General features: G+C 39.0%; 2 protein-coding genes across 2 annotated transcripts; both read left to right on the plus strand.

Moving 5' to 3' along the window:
* The first annotated feature begins 689 nt into the window (after positions 1 to 689).
* Positions 690 to 18,558, plus strand: LOC129738328 (transmembrane protease serine 9-like). Its single transcript, XM_055729513.1, has 8 exons — positions 690 to 1,237; positions 8,792 to 8,957; positions 9,027 to 9,421; positions 16,855 to 17,222; positions 17,277 to 17,286; positions 17,360 to 17,489; positions 17,555 to 17,949; positions 18,023 to 18,558. The coding sequence occupies exons 1-8, from the start codon at positions 1,151 to 1,153 to the stop codon at positions 18,392 to 18,394; spliced, it is 1,923 nt and encodes a 640-aa protein (XP_055585488.1). The 5' UTR covers positions 690 to 1,150; the 3' UTR covers positions 18,395 to 18,558.
* Positions 18,559 to 22,825: 4,267 nt separating this feature from the next.
* Positions 22,826 to 23,783, plus strand: LOC129738329 (transmembrane protease serine 11D-like). The gene is made up of 4 exons (XM_055729514.1): positions 22,826 to 22,909; positions 23,007 to 23,127; positions 23,170 to 23,357; positions 23,424 to 23,783. Exons 1-4 carry the CDS (start codon positions 22,826 to 22,828, stop codon positions 23,781 to 23,783), a joined length of 753 nt encoding a protein of 250 aa, XP_055585489.1.
* The last annotated feature ends 351 nt before the right edge of the window (positions 23,784 to 24,134 follow it).

Genomic DNA, 24,134 nt, shown 5'->3' on the forward strand with positions numbered 1-24,134 from the left:
ACGTTACACGCGATCCGGTCCCTGGCCATTCGCTGCTGCAAGCACCAGTTTCTCCGGATCTACTTTGCATCCATTAGCGGCGACCTACGATCAGCCAATCGAGCGCTTAACGGAAGAAGTCTGATCGATACGGTGCTAGTTAGGTGAAAGTCCACTTAGGGTAGGATGTTTCGGGGTTTGTAAAATTTTCTCTTGTAAATACAAATCGTTGACTGTTAACGCACGAAAAATCCTTTTCATTCTTTTGAGTTGCTATTGAGTATTCCAAATGACAATTGAGTATTCCGAATTCCAAATGACCACCTTTATTCAGCCAATGTAACACTGTTGAAGCATTCCTTGAAGTTTATACGGAATTTTTTGTAACATTAAAAAGTTAAAAACATAAAAATGATCGTCCAACAAAAATAAGCAGAAAAGATCAACATGTTCTCCAAATTCAACCAGGATCTTTCTGCGAAAGATGTCTGTAATCCGAACCGAATTGTGTCCCCAAAAGTGTGCGCCATGACTGGGGCAGTTTTCGTGATCGTCGTTGCCGTGGTCGAAGGAAGGAAATCGATTTGCAAAAAAAAAAATGCCCCCCTAAGAAAGATGAGTGAGCTTTCTTTCGAAGCACGCGCACCTCCTTATGGCAGTTGTGGCGAGGCGGACATCATTTACCTACCCATCGAGGGACGTTTGAAACCCTGCTAGCTTCCCGGATCAGCGACCACCCACCGGCTGCCTCCAACACTCGGCCCCACCAAAATCGCACGGTTCAGCGAGCCCAGAACCAACCTTCGCGATTTAGTAGTGGACAATCGCGCGCCGTGATTAGATCGAGGTTGGAAAACGGCAAACACACGGGAAAAGTGCGCTAGCTAGGCCATTTTGCGCGAAGCTGATCTTAGAGGGGTTGGCGTCAGAACGCGTACGCAAAGTTTGGGCCCTTCGCGAAAAATTATTTATTGGCCCCCCCTAAAAAAGTGACGTAATTTCGGTGAAAGGGTTCTACCGATTTGAGGGGATCGCCATTTGGGGAAACGGCTGTTTAATATTCTGCTCAAGTGCGGCGGGCTGTTTATGCGATAATCGCAAGTCAAGTGAAAGTTCTGTGAGTGGTTTTTGTTTTATTCGAAAAGATAATTGTTAAGTAGTGTTTTTAAACATGAATTGGAGGGTGACATCTAGATTTGCAATCAAAGCGTTGCAACTGCTGGTCATCTGTGCTGTGATTGGAATAGTTCGTGGTAATGTAAGTGATCATTTTAGGAAAGAAACAAAGTTATCATTTCATTCCATTTTCATCCGAACGCTTAAAGAATATAAATCGAATAATTTTGATGTTTGAAAAAGTTTCTTCTTCCTAAATTCTCCCCCAAACAAAATTGTTTTGAAATTTTTCAAAAATATGTCAGGTTAAAGCTGCTCAAATGCTTTCTTTTTTTAAGAAGAAATCATAAAAATAAATGTATCAAAAATTCAAAACTAAATCAGTTCTATAAATAATTTTAATGGTTTTCTTTGATTGATATTTTTCGGTGATTTCTGTAAACAGAAATTAAAACTCATGTTTTTTTACGTTTCGGTCTACTGAACTTCAGCCATCTCCAGAAAAAAAAAACTTGTTTTGCCGCGTGTTTCTCAAACGGCCGTCTCTTAATATTAATATAAATATTAATATTAATAAACGGCCGTTAGAGAAACACGCGGCAAAACAAGTTTTTTCTGAAGATGGCAGAAGTTCAGTAGGCTGAAACGTAAAAAAAGCAGTTTTAATTTCGTCTTACATTAATCACCTAAAAATATCAATCAAAGAAAATCATAAAAAACATTGCGGTTATCAAACCCATACAAAATAAATATTATTTTTAAAGCAAAAATATTCTGCTTTTTAATCTATAAAAAGGAGGTAGATTAATTTATTTACCTTAAAATAACCGAATGTTTAAAACTTTATATTTAAAAAACTCATAAAACTTAAATTAATCAAAAAAAAAAAAGATTTATCGTATCGATATTCCTATCGGACCCACGTGGAGTGTGAATTACAAACCCTGCAATGATGCAAAACTATTTTTTTTTTAAATGGATCACTGGGAAAAGCTAATTTTCCGAGTGGAGTAGCCACTAGCGCTCAGAGCGGTCAAACCTCATGATCTAGGTAGCCTAGAAAACACAGAAATATCACAAAACATGGCATTGTCTTGCACTATCAGAGATCACGCATACAAAAATCGAAAAAAATCATCGAAATATTTTATGAAATTAGATACTTTGTTTAAGAAAAGCTTAGATTTAAGAACTCTCCCATTCTTAAGATAGCAAATTTTGATCACTGATAACAACTCAACTTCTGCGTATAATATATTGTTGTTAATGTTAATCTCTATAAAAATAAAGTTATGAGTGGCTTCAGAGTCACTAATAAAAAGATGAAGCATGAGAAAATCAGAAAAAAATAAAATAATCAAAGTTTTCGGAAGAGATCATAAAAAGTAATTATGAAACGACCTGATCAGCTTTTCAGGTCACCCTTCTTTGATTTTAAAATTATGCACCCTAATGGGCTACATATACTGTCCTAACGATTCAAACGTGTTTATTTATTATAGACACTATAATTTCATATAGTCTGGCAAAGAGAATGACGGTAGCCAATCGAACTGTCATCCGCGGGAGCCAATCGAGCATTCTACGATAATGTTCAAGCTCTTCATAACTCTCTCCAGTCCTGCTCCTTTTTGTTACAGGACATTTGCGTAATTTTACAGGAAATAATTTTTGCTGTGTATCTTATCGAACATTTTTATGTGCGTGCTTGTCTGAGTGGATCAAGTGTGAGCGGAGCCAAAAACGATGGAATTTTTTACCAAGCACTCCTGTAGTTTTCCAGCACGTTTTCGGCCCTAGCCTTTTTTTTAGCCCGGGGAAAACCGTGCATTCAATCTCAAATTTTCAAATACAAAAACCGACCCATATCCGGAACGAATGCTCTCCTGTCAGTGCTGTGTAAAAATGGGATCATCAGAATTTGTCTTCAATGAATTCCTTCGTACCTGAAAGTAAGAGTCCAATTTGTGAATATGGGGCATGCAAGATCCAGGGTAATCTTGGTCAACAGCTGCGTACCACAAGGGAGTCATTTGGGACTCCTTCTTTTCAGCATTGTTTTGAACGAGTTTCCCGGAGTGCTGCGTGGCGTGTTTATGTAGATTAACGCAGATTATCTTAAACTGTACCTTCCTGTGCGGCGGCACCCAAAGGATTGTTTGGCCCTACAAAATGCGCTTTACAGTTTTTCTGAGTGCGGCAGCGCTTTTGGATTGAAAATCAATGACTCGAAAGTACTTTTCACTGTGTTCAGATCACAAATTTCTCCAAACGAAGGACGTGGCAGTTTGTGCAACGCGAGACCGTTTCGTACCAAATCGAATACATAACTATGCTCGTAATGAACCAATCTATAAGAGGACGAATGACTGCAATGGTTAAAATCCTCTATAAATAAAGAAAATTAGAATTAGAATTAGAACCAATCTATAGAATGATGGCACTTCACGACGCACATGCTGATGTATGTCCAGAGAACAGATCAAAATTTGTCTTAAGATGTTTTTGTCATAGATATCTTGTAACTAGTTAGGATCAACGGCTGAAGTCTATAATCTGATAGATAAATATAGACAATAAAGCCACGTTAGACCTGTGCTTCTAACACCTACAACTTTTGAGTGTCCTGTTGAAACTCATCGACATTCCTAAAGAGGCCATATTTTAAAGAAAATTGTATCAGATTCTTTAAAGAAAATGTTCATTTTCTTCAGATTTTACAATGTTCGGTTTATCTGTACGTACGCCAAATTTAAGAATTATATTTGAGTTTTACTTCATAACTTCACGACAATTTTTCGAACCTTGAATCCATATCAAGTATCCATCCAAAGTATGAAAATTATTAGGAACAGATAAATTTGATATCATCGATACCAGCAAGGTTGCCAAAATCACAGAAAAATCTGTTCCTTTTTTTACATAATTTGGAGAAGATTTTATTGCCAGGCACTCAGATCAAACGTCAGGTTGATCAAATCTAACATCAAATTAATGTTTGATACAAATAAAATTTATTCATATGATAACAAGAATAACATTTATCCGTATGGAAAGTTTTTTGGATAACATGTTAGAGTCTGTATATTCACTCAAAACTTGCGTACTCACAGACTAGAGCCCATAATATGTAGAACTGCATTAAAATTGATTCCTAGGCCTCATTTCTTCATATTTTCTGTTGTATAGCTTATAGCATTACTAATAACGTTAGATAGTTTAACTGAAAATCACAAAATATTATCACAGAATTTTGAGCAAATAACACAAAATTCGAGAATTTATTTTGTTGAAAACACAGAATTTTTTCGGCAACCTTGAATACCAGTTAAAAAAAAGGCCCTAAAATATATATTTCTGTTGAAATGCGATCTATAAATAATTATTTTAACGGAATAATTTGTTAAATAAATGAGTTCACTTTAAGACTTTCACTCCCAAATATTTGATTTTTTTCAATCGAAGTACCAGATATCGTAGAAAAGTTGAACCGGAAAATGACTAAGATGAAGAAAGATGAAGAAAGTATAATTTTTGTTCATTTGTTTCATTTCGATTTATATGCAGAACCCTTCCATTTTTCTATGATTTTTAAATTTAATAAAAATGTTTTTTCAGACTTCTCCGAATTCATCTGTATTTGAAACAATTCTTCCATAAGTTTTGACCAAAGTATTGAAACTTTTTATCGATTATTTCTGCGAATATTAAATCTACGCTGTCACGATCGCAATCATTTTATACGAGTATATTAGTCGCAAAGAAAAAAATGACACCTTTCATTTAATGCACAATGCATTTTATACACAATGCATGGAACCTAACCCAATATGATTGGATTCTTCTATTTCCATAAAATTGATCATTTGTTTCATAAGAATAACCTTATAAAATCTTAGAACTTTTGCCCTTCTTATGACAAAATATTCGAAACCTGAACTTCCAGGTTCATTTTCGCATTTAAAATACAAATACCTAAGTGCGAGATCAAAATGAATCTAAAATAGTTAAACAAAAAATGTTAAGGGGTGAATTTTTCTATTCAAAATAATTTGTTTCATTACTGAATCAAAGCAATTAAAAAATTCTCTTAATTTTAACAACGGTATAAGAAAAGTTTAGATACCGGAATTCGAAAGCAACTTACTATTTTCTTCAGTGAGCGTTTCTGATCAATGAATGTGTATCGTTTCCCTCCCTTAAACTATCCGAGTTAAGTAAGCTTCTAAAAAGAAGCAAAATTTTCTACCCGATTCTGCGTATTGTCAGGTAAATCATTGTAGTATTAAAAAAAATTGAATTGTATTATTGTTGAATAATAAAAACAAGTTGTGAATTCTCAAATTTACGGCTCAATAACTGTCTACTTGTGGGATCGCCTTTTCGGAGAACTTATTAAAAACTCCGACCACTTGTTGTAATCCATACCGGATTTTATTGTATCAAAACTCAACTATTTTTTTTAACCACGATGTCTTGAAAAAACTTTATTGTTCGACCGAATGGTTGGAAGTTTGGATCAGAAGATAATCTTACTTCTTTGCTCTCGGTTTCTTTTTGGTTTTGCAATTTGATATCAATCTAGATCAAAGCATAACTTAACATAATTGGAGTGCGTTGAGCAGTTGAATTTCAAAGGTAATAGAACAGTTCAAAATTTGGGAAAATATAAGTTAAGAAATAACAATAACAATTAACTTTCTTCTAAATGCGTACAATATTCGATATAGAAATATAAAATTGATTGACTTATCTTGTGAATCCATTGGATTACCTTAACCAGTTCCTCGCACACACTTTTTAAACGGAAAATATTATACCAATGACACTTGTATACGATTAAAACCATTGTCAGCTGCTTTTTCGGACCAATCTTTTAAAAAATCCCAAATTCACCATATCTTCAATCACGAAAAAACGAACGGAACGTCTCAAACCGTGACGTCGGAAAAGCACGACCGTTCTCGAGCACAGCTTGCTGCGACCTCCCTTGAACTAACTCTGGTGTTGATCTGCTACAAAACTGCAACTAGAGATCAATCCAAAATACAAATAGGAAAAGTAATTACACGAGTACCTACATCTGTAAACCGCATGAGAGTCTAAAAATGTCAAGCAAAGTGTTCTCCTCTAAATTCATTTTTTTTAAATTATTATTCATTGATGATTGATTAAGTTATTCAAAAGTTACAATTTCGACCCAGAGCTCGTATAGGTAATATGATCTCAAGTTCAATTTTCAAAAAATTTCTCACTTGTTTATAGATAATTAAGGACTGCAATCGAAATTCATGCACCAACTTCGTTTGTGGTTAATTTTTGATTGCGTGGAAGAAATATGTTGAAATTTTCCATTCTCGCAATCAAAAGTTGTTCGCAAAGAAGTTGGTGCCTAAAATTCAAGTACAGTCCTTAATGCAGAATATCAAATTTTTCATAAGATTAGACTAAGGTGGCCAAATTTCCCGGTTGCATTTACTTGATTTGCAAAATCAAGAAATTTCGAACCGAGTGATCAGAATGTATTATGCGGCCAACACTATATTTAAAAAAAAAAATGTCCAAATAAACATAAAAGATTTTTTGACAGCCTTATAAATATGATTCAAAAGCGGCTAATATATTAAAAAAAAAACAATTGTACACCATTTTTTTTACTAATTGAAAAATTGTCTAACTTGCCCTGATATTGTTCGGATTTTGAATTGTAGACCTTGATATCTAATGCCCAGACTTTACTAGGTTTTTCGATAAAAATAGCCCGGATTTTCCCGGGTATTCCGGTTCAAAATTACAAAAAAAAATATTTTTTTTTGAATTTTAACTTCTGTATCCAGTTTATTCTTCTTAATTTTCAGTTTGGATCATCCTTAGACCATATTCCTGATTCGATTCTTGGTTTTGCTTTTTAAACTAAAATTAGAATAATTCTCCATCATCATTTTGAAACGTTAAAAGAAAATATTAAAAATTAAAATCCCTTTTTAAGATTTCGACTTTAATTTCCCCTTTACTCTTATGCAGGATTGAAATTTAAAAAGTTTCATAATGATGATCCAGAATTAAAATGTCAGAAACAGTTTCATAATTCGGAAACTTCATTTAGATTCACAATTTGTTAATAATAAACGAATAAATAAATGAATTTATATTGAAAATAATATAATCAAAATTACCAAAAAACAACTTTCTGGTTTCTGATGAAAAATTTGCTTTGGAATTGGAATTTGGTTTTATGAATCGATTAGGAATTCAGAACTTAAATCAGGTTCAAAATGCAGAACTAAGATTCTGAATTATATTTAAAATTCAGATTCACCGCGAAATTTTAATTTATAATCAAGATTAAAATATCAAAGCAGGAATTTCATTCCTCCAAGATGCCGCATTTATTTCTTAAAGCTTCATAGGAAATAAAAATGGCCATTTCCTAGGTCTTATTTTCGAAAGTTACGATTTTAAATGAATAACTATACTCGTAATAAATAACTTAAACTTCTTAAAAAAATGCTTTTAATACCTACTTATTTTTTACTATTCTTATATACATTGTACAAACAAAAATGTTATAAGTAAATTTTCGTTCCTTAAACTCTCTCCGTGAGGAAGTTTTTCTCTTCACACTCCTTATAACTTTTTTGTGATTTTTACAAACATCTTTGTGAATTTCGGAAATGCTTCTCTCAGTCCAGGTTTAGCGCAACTTTTTTTTCGATTTTTGAGCCTCAAACAATTAAATTTAATAGGTAGCTGGTTTACCGTAGCATGAAAATTAAAAATCACAAAGCTTCTTTTTGCAGCCAATAGTTTTGTTTGTTCTTAGAACGTTCGCATCTCATATTTTACACTGATGCTTGGTGACACAAAAGGTATCAAAAAACACACGCGAGCTTAAATTCAATTTTTTCTGCGGTCTAATGTACATGCCCATTCAAATAAAGACGTTAAAAAGACATAAAGTTGCTCAAATATTACGGTCTGAATCTATAGAAAAATTGTTTTATTTAATTACAAGCAATAGTAAATATTCCTAAATACTCAAATAGGTAGCCTTTAAAAATTATTCTAGTGTACTCGTGAAAATAATTATTAGTAATGAGTTGTAAGATAGATAGAATTTCTCACTGTCAGTAGCTGCTAGAACGAATAAAGCTCGATGTAAATACATAAGAAAGCCTTCCGAGCACTAGAGCATCGATAATGAGAATTCCTTAAGAGTGTCTAGATATTTTACAACTCACACGAGGCAATTATCAAGCAAATATTTTGCACTAAAATGAGTTAAATTAAAATCGTTTGCCGATTCAATCTCGAAATACCATACCTCAAACGTATTTTATCTCTTGAACTTGTAAAATTTTATTCTTTCTCAGAACAACTATCTATTCCATAAACAATTTCCAAAAGTTATTTTCATTAGTAGAAATTAAGCAGATTGATAAATATTCAAGGAACAATTTGCTTAGCGCTTTGACGGTGAGTATGTTATGATTCCAGGAACAAAAAGGCCATTCTGCAAACTCATCAATTTCCAAATATGTGAAAACATCGAGAACGGCAAAGCTTACGCAATTCCCATTCCTCATCGAACATCGTCATTAACGCATCACCTAACATTGCATACCCCTCATATCATCTCATATTACTAATAACACATTCCAATACATCCCGCCAATGAAACCTACTTTCCACTCAGTCCAACCAACAGACCAGAGTCCATGATCCGACCCAAATTCAACACGTGCTGCGGCAAAATCCTCCCCCACGTAATCCATTTCTGCAGTGGCTGGCTGGATTGATTGCCACTACCTCGACGACGGAAGCGCCCACTCTGGAACCGCCGACCAATTGTAAAACTTGCAGTGAGTGATCTTCAATTTAGACCCTTTTTCCAACAGTGTTCTAGAGTGTTGTTGTTTTGTTTCTTGCAGAATGTGGTCGCACCAACAAGCCAACCCGAATCGTCGGAGGAACGGAAACCCGGGTCAATCAGTACCCCTGGATGGCGATGCTCCAGTACGGGGGAACGTTCTACTGTGGGGGAACACTGATCAGCGATCGACACGTCCTAACGGCTGCGCATTGCGTGCACGGATTCAATCCGGCCAAGATCAGCGTGGTGCTGATGGAACACGATCGATCGGACCAAAAGGAAGCGGAAACCATCACGAGTTCGGTCATCCGGGTGATCAAACACAACGGATATAATCCGAACAACTACAACAGCGACATTGCGTTGCTCCGGTTGAACAAGACGATCGACTTCGATGACAAAAAGAGGCCTGTTTGTATGCCATCGAAGAAAAAATCTTTCTCTGGTTATGATGTATGTGTTTTTAATGGGGTTTTTTTTTCTGAAAGCCACCTTTGAGATCGTCGTTTTTCAGCAATTTAAAAATTTAAAGGATATGTTCGGCTTTCGGTCTTTCGTACTATTAGTAACTGTAGAAATTATACATATTAGGCTAGGATTCAGTGTGAGTTTTGGCACTCAAGTTACCTGTTCAAATAGCTATCACGTTTTAGTTTGTTCGTGTAAAATTCAGTAAACCGTACTTATTGTAGTAGTCTATTCTAGATTCAAGTAATTTGATGTAAAATGCTTCACTTTTTGTGCTTTTTTTTTTCGATTATAGTCGTTTTACCATCTTTATGGCATTCGCGACTTTATCAACGTTACAGTTGGCAGATCGTTATTGAAAAACTTATCCGGTACAACTGTGTTCGATATTTACTCTTGGGCTCGAACTCGCGGACATCGGCTCAGGAGACAATAGACTTACCAACTGAGCTATATCACAAGCCCACTTTTTGTGCTGAAATTCAAGTTCGGATTCATTTGAGAGCAAACACCCACGGAGCTCAAATCTGCTCCCACTCTTTAGGCTGCATGATGGAATGAGAAGGAGTTACCATTTGCCTCAATGATGCAATGATCCTAGGGAGTTCTTTATGCCTCTCGCTCTGCTCTGAAAAGAGAAATGAGCGCTCTACGGGAGTAGCTCCCTAGGAGCACGCTTATAAAGCAAACGTTTTGTGCTAGGTATCTGGCTGGCCCTTGTTCGTTTGTTTTGGTTTACGCCGGCGGTGTCATTTGGGTATGATTTAGGTAATACGAATAGCAATAGATAGAACGTGTCCCGGCTGATAAGTTTGTTGAGTAAGGTGGCCCAAATAAGCAGATTGCTGTGTGAAGTTTACATGAAAAGTTTAAGTTCGATAGCACAAGAAGGAATCGCGCAACGAGCCTCAAGTTAGTAAAGAAATTTGAGATATTTTGTTCGGGTAGCAAGTATTTCTTCAATAACCGTCAAACGGGGTATCAGGCAACAGCAGGGTTAGATGCTACTTTTGTATACCACAACTCTTATTCAATTTTTATTTGAATAAATATATCTAATGTTATAAAATTATCATTTAATGATAATGATGATTACTCAGTTTCTAACATCGCGAGATAGATTTTTAAAATTTTGATTCTTATTTTCTCAATTCAAAAAATTGAGCAATAGATGTACAATTTTTCACATTTTTCGATGTCGTAAAACATTTTACCAAGTTTGGCGGATCTAAACGATATCACATACAAACTTGATGCTGCTTTTATTACCCTACAATAACTCCGATACATATATTTTTAAATAAATAAAAAAAAATTATTCAGTTACCAGTCTGGGCTAAAATTCATCAAATTTAAATCTCTATTTCATATGCTTGAATATGATTGTTTTGCATTACGCGTTTGGTAATTTCAAAATTTCATCTATCATTACATGAAATTTTATGATTAAAGCTAGTTGATATTTTTGTAGTATTTTTTAACCCCTAAATGTAGGCAGCATCCTTATGCTTTTTTTTAAATCATTTTTGACAGAACATTTTTTTGAATATGATTGTTTTGCATCACGCGCTTGTTAATTTCAAAATTTCATCTATCATAACATGAACTTTTATGGTTTAAGCTAGTTGATTTCTTGTAGTATTTTTACCCCTGAATGTATGCAGCGCCCTTATGCTTTTTTTTTAAATCATTTTTGACACAACAAATTTGAACAAAATCGAAACTTACTAGAATTAGTGCTTTATACGTTATGACATCACAAATATATCTAGAGCTATTAATATTCAAACGTTTCCATTTGTTTTTCATTAACAACAAAGTTTGTTGTATCTTGCCCCTTTTTAGTAGGGTAATAATCGCATATTTTTATGAATTAAAAAATAGCTGGGGAAACCAACAATTTTTCTGACTACGTTAATTTGATGTCCTATCAATAATAATCATATGTGTGCGTTAAGTTTTTAGAAGCCATTCTAGGTGAAAAGTGTGCATGATTCACCAGTTGACGGCACTTCTTTTAACACCGGCCGATTTCTTTGTAATACATGTTATCTGAAAACCAAAAATACGACAAACGTTTTACATGATCATTGAATGTAAATTAGAGTAATAATGTAAACGTTGTTAACGTTAAAAATAGTCTAAAGCTCGTTGTGCTTACATCGTCGCACAGCCACCCCATCAGCCAGCCAGCAGCTGTGAGCTACTTGAAGCAATCAAATATGTACCTAACTCGAACGCAATTCTGAATCGTCACACGCAAAGTGATTCCTCCCAGGGAGGCCTCTTTGGGAGGAACGCAGAGCCTCTGGGAGAGCAAAGAGTGACTGGCGCTCTTAGAAATTCTGGCGTTAGGAGAAGCGAGAAAGAGTTATTTTCGACAGCCAGGAGTTTGGGAGTTCCTCCTCTATGAGTGGTACTGCTCTGCCTTTTTTGAGTCGCGCCTCAGGATTCGTCCGAAGTGACTCACCGGATCTAAGTTCCCCGGGATACCCTCTATTGCGTTTGCTGTTGCCGGCAAACGCAAGACCACCCTCCGTTTGGGCGAAGGCATTAACCTTTTCCGGGCGGATGGTATCCGCCCTCAAAGGGGTCTCTGCCGGCCCGCGCTCTTTCGATTTGGCTTGGGTTCCACGAGACGTTCCACCACAGCTTTATTAGCTGCAATAAAAAGCTGCAACGACCTGGCTATCTTCTCGCGTATTTCCTTGTGGATGTTGGACTTCCCCTTCACACATTCCACAAGGCCAGCGTTGCCAGCCGTGGCCGTCACTAACTCTACTGGGGCTTCCGGGTCTTGGAGTTCCGTGGAGCTCGGTAGCTCTTTCAGCGCTTCATGTACGGTTTTGTACGGGTCCGCTCGCACCTCATTCGGTGCGACTCCACCGTCGGTTCCAGCAGATTGTCAGGTTGCGTAACCAGTGAACGCTTCAGGCCACTCCCGCCGAACGGATTCTGACTCTCGCCTTTATCCATTCCGTCATTTTTTTCTATTAATGATATTTTTGCTCATATAAATCCCACGACTAGCAAGGTAAGAGAATTTCACTGCTCCAGTGACCTGCTTAACGCAGGAAGGACTGGGATACTGTGGGGTTTGCCTAGGTGCCTCACAGGCAACCGTTAGAGACTGACGTGATTTTACGGCCCGCCAGTCTTTCAGGCTCTTTGGCACGGTTCAGCATCACAGCTTGGCCAAGTGGAGTCGTTTCCGATAGTATATCCATAGCTATTTTAAAAGTTCGTTATCGAAGGTCTTCATAAGGGGGGGGGGGGGGGGGGGGGGCTCGGCCGTACATCTGCAATGAAGCAGACACGTTTCCACTCTGCGTGGAACTACTTCGCAGAGCAACGACGTCTAATACAGCAACCTTGATAGCCGGTCTCTCCAAGAGCCCCTTCCATGTCTGCACTGTCACACGACGAACCTGCCCATCTCGGGCTGCGATCGCCTTGACCACTCGTCCTTTTGCCCAGTAGTTCCTAGGGAGGTTCCAGGCGATGATGATTACTAGGTCGCCTTCCTGGATCGGTTGCACGGGCTGAAACCATTTTTTACTCGTTTAACGACCTCTTCCAGAATGTGTCTGCGTACAGTTAACCCATCTTCAAGGAATGCTTCAGCACAATCATGTCATCGAAAATGATCGGGGGCTTACTACCGTTAGATGACCCTAACAAAAAGTGGTTGGGTGAAAGGAGTGGTTCACTATCGTTTTCGATCGGTATATTGGTTAGCGATCAAAAGTTCAGGATCATCTTGATCTCCATCAGCCTTGGAAGAAGAATCTTGTACGAGGGTATACGCGGGGGGTCGAACTCATTCATAGTTTTTTTCATCGACTGTATGAGGCGCTCCCAGCAGCCACCGGAATGTGGAGCGGCCGGAGGGTTGAACGTCCATTTGGTGGTCGGGCTGACGAACTCCACCTTCAGATCTCATCGATCTGCTCGCACAGCTCCATTGAGGCTCCGATGAAGTTGGTACCCCGATCACTCAGGACCTCCAAGGGCAAGCCTCTCCTCGCGATGAAATTGCGCGGCGCCAAGATGCACGAGTCTGTGTTCAGCGCGAATGAGCGATCTCGATGTGCACACCTCTGGTGATCATACAGGTGAGCAGGACTCCCCATCGCTTCTCCTAATGTCTACCAACTACAAAAGACATCGGTCGGAGAAAAAGACGCGCAATATTGTATTTGAGACGATATTTGGCATGGTAACCCGCAATCACCAAGTTCGCCACGTCGTACTGTTTCGGAAGTATGACGGGATGCTTACTAGCCTAATCTGCCCACTCGCTAGTCCAACCTCGCAATCTTAGGACATCGTGCTCGTCGAACGCTGGATTCAGCTTATAAAACAGAATGGACTTCGCCAGCGTACGTTGCCATGACTTAACTCCTTCTCTGCGTCTCAGCAGGATTTTAATCTCGTCGGGATAAACCTGTCGTTGAACGCACCGGTAGATCGAATCTTCTGCTAGCTTCAACTCCTTCTGTGTTAGAGCGCCTAGCTCCAAAGACGCTTCTTCTTTCCTCTTGCGGATGTTCAGGAAGTAATGCTACACATATCCAATTATCTGCAGAAGTCGTTTTTAACAAGAGAAGCGTTGGATGTCGATCGTTGCTATGGAAACTGTATGATGGAGCACGCCAGGACGAATTTTCTTCATGGTTTTTCTTTGATATCCGAGCCATGAACTTTCGGGGTTCCACAAGAAGTCTGGTCCACGGAACCCACGACTGCTAGGTTGGAGATCGGGTATCCTCTGCCACTTAGTGCCTTCGTCCGCAACGTTTTGCTTAGTCTTCAGCCATCTCCATTCTCCAACTTCCGTCATATTGAGCAGCTTGCAGATCCTGAAGGCCACAAATTGGCTACAGCGACGATGATCAGACCGCAGCCAGCAAATTACGTCACGGAAATCGGTGCAGAATACCCTTCGTGTGGTCTGAATTCTATGCGCATTCATAATGCTGTCGGCGAGACGTGCTCTACTACTCAAGGCGAGGAATTTCAACGGGTGTCACACGAGTTTTCGATCCGGTCAGAACACACTCTGCATTCCTTTCTTACTCGAATGATATGAAATTCGACGTTGTTACTGGATTCAGCGGGTATCGTAGTAAGGTAGCAACGAGGAATCCTGACCTGTCGGACATTCTGCTGAGTTTCGATCCACGTCTGCCACTTTTCGGTTAGTCGTGCGTTGATCTTCTCGTACCAGCCAGATCCGGAGTGCCAAATCTCCTGCAGCAGAATCTTGAGTTAGATCAGGAAATTGTGTCAGTTGTAGTGTCCCACCACATCTCGGGAACCTTTTTTGTTGACATCTTCGGACCGAAGCTCAGGTTCTTTTCCACGGTTGGCTCTTCATGCAGACGTTCAACGACATAACTGGAGTTTGAAAGCCAGTTTGGAACATCCGTGGATCCATCGTACCTCACCAGCTAACTCCACCACCTCCTCCTCGGTTTTGACGCTTGTCAACATGTCATCCACGTAGTGCTCATACTTGATACACTGCACCGCCCTAGGATACTGCTCCTCGAATCGATTAGCGTTCCGGTTCTTCACGTAGTGTGTACTACTTGAAGAACATGCCGCCCCATCACTACCAGAATCATCTAACTCCCCTGGTCTTGCTTCTTCATGGCAATCTGGAAGAACATCTCTCTTATGTCTCCCACGACGGCAACGCAAAACTTCCGGAACTAGAAGAGAACTGATGACAGGGACGTTAGCTGATCGGGACCCGTAAGCAGAAACGAATTGAGGGAAACTCAGTTGACCTTCGCTGCTGCGTCGAATACAAGGCGAATCTTCTTTGGCTGAGTTGGATTCGTAACCGGAAGTATCGGCAAGAACCAGTCGTTCTAATGTTTTTCCGCCTTTTCGTCGTCTAATGAACCCCTTCTTCTCGTAGTCGGACATTTTCGCTGGCAACGCGACCGCTAGATCAGAGTCTTCGTTTCAGTAGACAGTCCAGACGCTTCAGGGCCTAGTTTATTCGGTTGTAACACCTCAACAATCCAGTCTCGTAGCGTTTCTCTATTAGCCACGTTTCAGTGGACAGGATCTTCAACGCACGGTCTTCATCCTTCGACAGCATCGCCTTCGACGATGCGACAATCCCCAGCGACTCGATCGAGTAATACTCCTTCAGGGCAGCGTTCAGTTTTTTTCTTCGTCCTCCTTGATACACGGGCCGATGTGGAAACTGTGGTTTTCGCACCGCGCTCCGATGAATAGGGATCCAAAATCCTGCCGAGTCGTGTCTTGGACACCATTGGCTTGTTCTCACCTCCTTCAATGCTCCTCAACGAGCTTTCTAGGTGATAGTTGTTCATTCCGATAAGAATTCGAGGAGAGGCACTGTCGTAGGACTGCAGTGGTAAACCGGCGAGATAGCTGTACTTCGCCACCATCTTTGGAATCGACACCAACTGCTTCGGAAGAGAAAGATCACGAGCCTCTGGCATCTCGAACACATCAGGCACTCCTCTGATCCCGGAAATCTTTACTGCTAGTTCGACCGATTCATTCTCTTCGCGGCTTTGACCACCGTCAAGTCAAGGTACAGCGGGTAGGAAGTGCCTTTCAACGCCAACACCTTAAGCAGTCTGTACTCCATCACGATAGCCGACAATCCATTGTCGAGGAACGCATAGGTTTTGACTTGATTTCTCCTACCGTAGATAGTCACCGGAACGTAACGGAACAAGACTCTCCGCGTTGGCTTGGAAAGTATGTTGTAGCTTTTCGTAGAATTCACCGGCTTGCGAAAACAAAAAAATCCTCCCTTTTAAGCAAGGTTTAACTTTCTTATCGTAGATTGTATCATCGTGTGTTCTTGAAAGGAAATATGTGAAATTACGTCTAGAGAAAACTTAATTTACGGACAATCGGTGTTTGTGCATAAAAGTTACAGCCAAACAATTGGTTCTGCAGTTTAACAAGAACAAATTATGTCAAATTTACATACGAACTCTTTGTGAAAAACAAATTTGGATGAGGTCTTTCACGATCCTAGGCCTCGTTTTCAACCTCCATAGTTTTGATGAAAATACAGTAAAAAAAAACTTTGTAATCTATTTACTATCAGCTTTCTATATGAAAGTTTTCAAGCCTAAATACCCAATGGGTGATTTTTTACAGCATTTGCAAAGTGATGCAATCTGTGTGGGATATCCTTAATATGTGAAAATATTATCTACAAATCAAGAATTTTTAAAAACCACTGCTTAAAGGGTCTGAAGTAGAGCTTATACTTTTCTCCGCATCTGAAAACTGTTTTTTAATTTTTTCCAAACAAAATTCTCGTAGAACGATATGTCAAAAGTGGCTTTCGGAAATCTTTATAAATTAAAATTAAGTTATAATCGATATTGATTCTGTCTCTCCCATAATCGCAGGGAATTGTGACCGGTTGGGGAGCGACGTCGGAAAACGGTCAGATTTCGGTCAATCTGAGGGAGGTGACGGTGCCGATCATGTCCAACACCGAGTGCCGCATGAGTGGGTACGGCGAGACGCGCATTACCGAGAACATGATGTGCGCCGGCTATCCGATGGGCATGAAGGACTCGTGCCAGGGCGACAGCGGCGGTCCGATGCATGTGATCAATCAGGATATGAGGAGCGATAATATCCACCAGATCGCGGGTATTGTGTCCTGGGGCGAAGGCTGTGCCAAGCCGAACTATCCGGGGGTTTACACGCGGGTCAATCGGTTCCACACTTGGATCACGACAAATGCCGCTGATGGTTGTTTCTGCTCGGAGTAATGGGATCGAAATAAAAAGGATTAACTCGATTGTGTGAAGTTTACTTGAAGAATCCGAAAAGTTTTATTATTGAAATAAAAATTGTAGAGTTTAACATTCTGTGGAAATATTTTTTCCAAACAACTTTTCACAGGTTATCAAGGATGAACCCGAAAAGGCTGTTGAACGACAGGACAGTGCATTCCTGGAGTGGCTTGAGCTGTTGACGGGGGTAGCTCGGCCCGGACCGCCACTCAAACCGGCTGAAAACTGTACGGAATGTAGTAAGTGTGTTCCTACAGGTTGATAGCGCTTTCTTCCTACATATAGTTTGCTTTTTCTATCTCAGAATGTGGTCGGACAAATCAGGTGAAGCGCATCGTTGGAGGCATGGAAACACGAGTCAACCAGTACCCTTGGATGGCCATCCTGAAGTACGGGGGTTCGTTCTACTGTGGCGGAACACTGATCACAGATCGTCACGTAATGACTGCGGCTCACTGTGTCCACGGCATCCGCAGACAACGGATTACGGTTACACTGATGGATCATGATCGTACCGTGGATGAGGACGCGGAAACCACTACGGCCAAAGTGGAACGCATCTTCAAGCACAACTTGTACAATCCGTTGAGGTATGATAACGATATCGCTATCCTGAAGCTGGACCAGGTGATAACGTTCAACGACAAAACAAGACCGGTTTGCCAGCCTTCGCCAGATGAGTCCTTTGCTGGATATGATGTAAGGACTAGTCCTTGAAAAAGTTGCAATTTTTTGACGAAACGTCGTTTTCTTCTATTTTTCCCCCCTCTAGGCCATTATTACCGGTTGGGGTACCACATCGCAGGGAGGTGAAGTATCGTCCACCCTCCTGGAGGTGACGGTTCCGGTCATGACCAATGAAGAATGTCGGAATACATCGTACGGCGAGAGTCGCATCACGGATAATATGCTGTGTGCTGGACTCCCCGATGGTGGCAAGGATTCCTGCCAGGGCGACAGCGGTGGTCCGCTGCATATTATCGATCGTGGATCGGAATCGGAAATGATCCACCAACAGGCCGGGGTTGTGTCCTGGGGTGAAGGCTGTGCCAAGCCGGATAAACCCGGGGTCTACACTAGGGTGAACCGGTATCTGGACTGGATCCGGAATAATACCATCGATGGGTGCCACTGCACTCAATGATTGTATTTCTTTTAATCTTTTAGTGAAAAATATTATCTTCATTGCCATATTTATTTTATTAAATTAATTAGGAAAAATATTTATTATACATTTCAATATTCTTAATTGGTTTGAAAAATATTTATATAGGTAATAGGAAAAAGTAATAAAAAGACAAAAAGTAATTTTTAGCATTATTTTAAAAGAATGAGAAATTTAGGATAAAAATTGCGGGGTCTCCCACTTTAGCTTGGTGAAATCATTTCTTCTTTGTAACTGCAACTGAATCGTAAAAATAATCCGATCCAAAACAACTTTTTTTTCTCCCAAAACTGGAACAGCAGCTGGACGAATCCTTTTTAAAGCGTTTCCCACTCTTTCTCGATATATGCGTAGGAATGGTTTATCACTGCTTTTCCTGTTGAAGATAAAATAAAGTCATGTAGCGCTATTGACATTCTCATAGGAAACGTTGTTCAGTAAAGATGGTTCATCATAAGAGTACCTACAGATTTGTAGCAGTAGTGTTGCTAATTTTTATAAACTTTAGTTGTGCTGAAACGGTCCCGGTAAGTACAAAATCTAGTTTAATCATATTAAGCTTGAATAAAGCATTGAGCCACTTCCAAATTCAAATTGCGCTAATGTGGGCTTGAAATTCAAGAATGAATTGAATTTTTTTTAAATCGATCTTGAATAATAATAAACAAGAAAAGTCGACAAATTAGGGAAGCTTTCAACTATCAATCATTATTCGACCAAATGTGGTTTAGTCGGGACAGTTTTCGGACTTTTTCTCTAAAACTTCTATAAACCCGAGCTTCAAAAGCTTTCGATTATTTTAGATGGTGAATTTTGTGAATCTAAATAACATCAAGGCAAAAAAAACCAACCCTGCCTTAATAACGGGTGGGGTTTACTAAAAATCGACAATAAACAAAAATTAGTCAAGTGCATTTTTGCAATATAGCAAAAACAAAATCACAGAAAATTTTGCATCGATTGGTAGTGCACGGGTGGTTTACTTAAATTAAATTAAACGGTAAATCGGCTACACAGGAACTTGCCGCTAATGTTGCAATGCAAATTCCGGTGCCACACTTCAATCAGATTTAAGACCGTTTTCTGCCGTTTCCTCAATTATTATTTTCTCTAGTCATTTCACACTAGTTACTTCACTTTACACTTCACGCACTTTGAAAAAAAAAATGAATCCTGCTGAACCAATCGGAAATTGCACCCAAATAATTAAAACAGGAGAACCAAAACACAACGCCGATTCGGAATTTAATTCGAAAAAAAACATTTCCTTCATTTCTACAATCAGACCCAAAACTTTTCGAAATTTAACCACATATAAAATTGCACGAGCGATCAAAACACGATCGCTCTCGACCAAGGCTTGCTTAGATCCGTATAGTACTAGATCAGGCATGGCAAAGACTACTAAAATTATAAGAATAGGTATTTAAGTAGTAAAACAGTTAATTGAAATTTTTATTTTGAAAAAAAATTAGGCTGGAAGAAATATCGATTCCTTCCTTTGTCACAACCTCCCCTCCCCGCTCCTTCGAAATTTAAAAAAACCCCTGAAGGGGTGAATAAATAAAGTTTGAGGTATTTTATGTAAATTTCGAAAAAAAAAACATCAAATATCCGAAGGATTACAAGTCAAAAAACAAATATTGGAAGATGGGAGTTATTTCACCTTTCATATCCTTGATTTTATAGAATTGTTCGATAAACAAGAAATTGATTTATAGGTTTTGTGGAATGATGTTCTATGCAATTTATTTGCAATTTATTCCAATTTATTTGTTTTTCACATAATTTTTATTATCCCCTCCCCTCTAACGATGTTCCAACTCCGAGACTCCGAGTGACAAAAGAAGGTTTTGAAATTTGTTCCGGCCTTATTGCATGTTCTTATGATAATATATTGTTTGATTCTCTGTGAGGTTTGACACCTTTTGAGAGATACTTATTTGTTGAAATTTGATTGAAGTTGGTTTGTCGCTGACACTTTCATCGCTATTGATAAATCAGATAACCTTGAACGATGAGAAGTCTTTGTAGCCATCATGATTGAAAAAAGCAGGAATTTTGTCAACAAATTTCCGCAGCTCAATATTACGTTCGGAAAAACTTGTCAGCTTATAAGCTTGCCAGATTGCCCGTTTTTTCCGTACTTGTCCGGACATTAAGTACAAAATACGGTTCATCCCAGCCGATTTTTTTTTCACTTTATTTGCAAAAACAGATAAGAAACTCAAATCTAATAACAATAATTTTTGATTTTTAAGACCAAAATCGAATTTTTTTTTCAAGTTTTGTCAAAAAATCCATAGGAATTCTATGGAAGCCTAGAATAGAATCTGCTGATGTCTTTTGATAAAAATATTTTGTTTCTAGTGTTTTTCTTCTTGATTTTTGTTCTATGATTTCTGGGTTTTGACGAAATTTTCCGGATATTGCTCAATTTTGAGTTGAAATTTTTTAAACCTATTGCTGGGATTTTGCCAGGTTTTTAGCCAAGATTTGACCTGCCCGGATACATGCGGGAAAAATTCTGGCAACCTTAATCTAATCACAACTCAAGGTGGAGGTAAAGATGTCAATGTACCTGATTTTTCATGATTTGCCTGATTTTTCGAGGTTCAGCCTGACAACCTGATAAGCCATTGGATATTCCTGATTTTTTTTTAAATAAGCCTGATTTTGCTTGATTTTTGCGAATGTGATGAAAAATGGGTAGCGAGGAACTGCATTCGATACCGTTGCTTAAGTGAAAATGTGGATCGACCACTTAAAAAATAAAGGTCATCACTTAGAGCGAAACTTCCGTTACTTTAACGTATACTGACTTTAATTTCTCCTTGATTTTGAAAAAAAAAATTGACAACCCTAGGGGAGGGCATTTTCAAAAAATGCTGCAGTCAGAGATGCCAATATGCTTGATTTTTCAGGTATTGGCTGATTTTCGAGGCCCGATATTTTGCTAAAAACCCTTTATGTGCTGGCTGGAAATTACGTGCTAATCGTGACACTTGGTGATGCGATGTTTAAGAAGTTTGTGGAGGCGAATTGCATGTAGGCTTAAAAGTTCTCCATCAACATAAAGACAACAACTGAACAGTTGTGTGCATGATGCGGAACGGATACATGTAAACAAACATCGTTCGGTCATCAGAAATAACAGCAATCTTGTTGGTGTTTGTGAGAGTTTACCTACGAGCTGTCAGCAGAGCAGTAGGCCTTGGAAAAGTGGGCTGGATCCAAAGGAATGCAACTTTATACGACACCACAGACAAAATTATTCTATAAAACGTTTAATGTTCTATTTGCTAAGTGCTAGTGGATCTCGTTTTTAAGTTTTTTTTTTTTTGATAAAATTCCTTAATAGCCTTAATAGCATTGGAGATGAAAGCCTAAACCTGATTAAAAAAAGTTTAAATCTGACCAAAAAAGCAAAAATCTTATAGATGTTCTCCACACGGGTTTAAGGCTGCATCCCTGTAGCTGTATCGAATGTAAACAAAGTGCATGCTGTCATTGCTGTCTTCAAAAGTTTAGCAGTTGCATGAAAAAATAGTGTTCCCACACACGGTATAAGTATATAAGGTAGGCTACTAAGACGAGTAAACAACTCGTTTGAATAAAACTAGTGACGTCATTACTATCTGCCTATAGCGTGCCAGGCAAAAAGTTTTGCGCGCGTAGGATAATGCTGCATACACCGAGGATCACTAGATGGATAGTAATGACGACATTATCGGGAAGATATCACCTTATTATATTGTACACCGTGGTTCCCACATATCGTTGAGGAAAATTGCAGTAACTGGAAGAAAGCAGGGGGAAGAGGATCCACCTGATGACTTGCATGCAAGCGCCTTGTTCCTGAACTGCCGACCAGTCTTTAAGTGTAATTATATGTGGAAATTTTCAACGGCTTTATGCTCCTACGCCAGCCAAGTTGAATTCGGCATCGAAGGAACGTTTCCTAGGCGTAATTAGACTTCTCTGTTCTTGTCAGTAAACTACTTAAGAGTAGTTCATGCAGGTTGACTGACAAATCATTAATTCTATCTATCACAGTGTTCCTTGTCAATAAATACTATGAAGTGATTGATACAGATAGAGTTGCATTTACCGCCACACATTAGTAGGCCATGCGTGGATCGCCGCCCCAGGCGGATAACTTGCAGTGCGAACGAACAAAACGATGATATGTGATCGCTCAGATATGCTCCCTTTTACTCAGAAACGCATCTATCGATGTGTAGCCTTCTTAGTTTGTTATCATCGCGTTCGTTACAACCGTTATAACATAACATAACATTGAAAATTGAATAATACCTACATGTACGTACATACTTACCAAACCTCATTTCTCTTACTCGAATCTCATGTACTAGGAAAAACGGAACATCACTGGTAAACTCTTGGGGGATGGAAACATTCCATTGTGGAATCCCCTACTTCCTGAGCTATTACAACCTAATCCACCGGCTGCAACTGACTGCAAGCCATGTTGTAAGTAAAAATAAAGCAAAATTTGCAAATTAATCTAAATATAAAATAACCTGTATCTTCAATTACCTTCTACCAAGAATGTGGTCTCTCCAACCAGGATGATGGATCCGATCCAAACCCGAACCTCTACCCATGGACGGTGATGATCAAAGTTGGTAATAAGCTAGCCTGCAGTGGAGCTCTCATCACCGATCGTCATGTACTAGCGGCGGCCCACTGTATTTATGAGGTACTGAGGTTCAGACTCTCCGTTTTTATAGTGAGTTCCATCAAGAGAGCAGCTCCATTGAAAGTCAACGTCGCGAAAGTTTTGGTTCACGAGCTATACGACCAGGATAGCACCGAAAACGATATCGCTATAATTCGGTTGGAACGAGCAATCCCGGTAGATACATACATCCGACCGATCTGTCAACCTGATCCGATAGATTCTTACGCTGGTCAAAATGTAGGCGTTGGTTTATTTTCTTCTCTCAGAACTACATAACTTATAAAATATTGTGCTTTGATACAGGGTTTAGACGTAGAATGGGTCGACAAAGTGGAACTGGGCCTGGTACTCTCAGAGATACGGCAGCTATCGTTACCGATCTTGTCGAACGAACAGTGTCAAAGCTCATTTGGAGCGGGTGTCATCCCTGACAACCTGTTGTGTGCTGGACCACCAATCGAAGGCGCTGGGGCTGGTGCAGGAGTACTATTTGCCGGGCGCAAGGACAGGGCGGCGCGTTACAATCTCGTAGGCCTCGTTTCGCTCAGAAGAAGAGTCAGCCTGAAACAAACGATATCTAGCCCCAGTGTTTACACCAGGGTTAGCACCTACCACGATTGGATCCAAAGCAATACGTATGACGGATGTCAGTGTGAGCTGTGAAGCTGTGAAACCACCTTTTGAATACGTTTGAACTTTAACATTTTATGCACTTTGTAAAAGCGTTTGACAAATTCTTATGACCCGTTCGAAAATTTTGAAAATAAGATGTTATTGAAAAACCTATGAGGGGTCCTTAGAAAATATTATTGTAAGAAATATCTTCCATAATGTTTTACTAATCCTGATTTTGGAAAACAAACCACAATAAAAAGCTTAATTTTGCATGAGTTGAGTTCAATTATTTTCACAACCAACGGAGAGAGAGAAAACTTTAAAAATATATTCTAGGTAAAGATATTTAAAAAAGAAATAACACAATGAAAAAAAATAAAAAAATGTCAAACATGTCAC

This window comes from Uranotaenia lowii, chromosome 1 (genome assembly GCF_029784155.1).
Source record: "Uranotaenia lowii strain MFRU-FL chromosome 1, ASM2978415v1, whole genome shotgun sequence".
NCBI lineage: Eukaryota > Metazoa > Arthropoda > Insecta > Diptera > Culicidae > Uranotaenia > Uranotaenia lowii.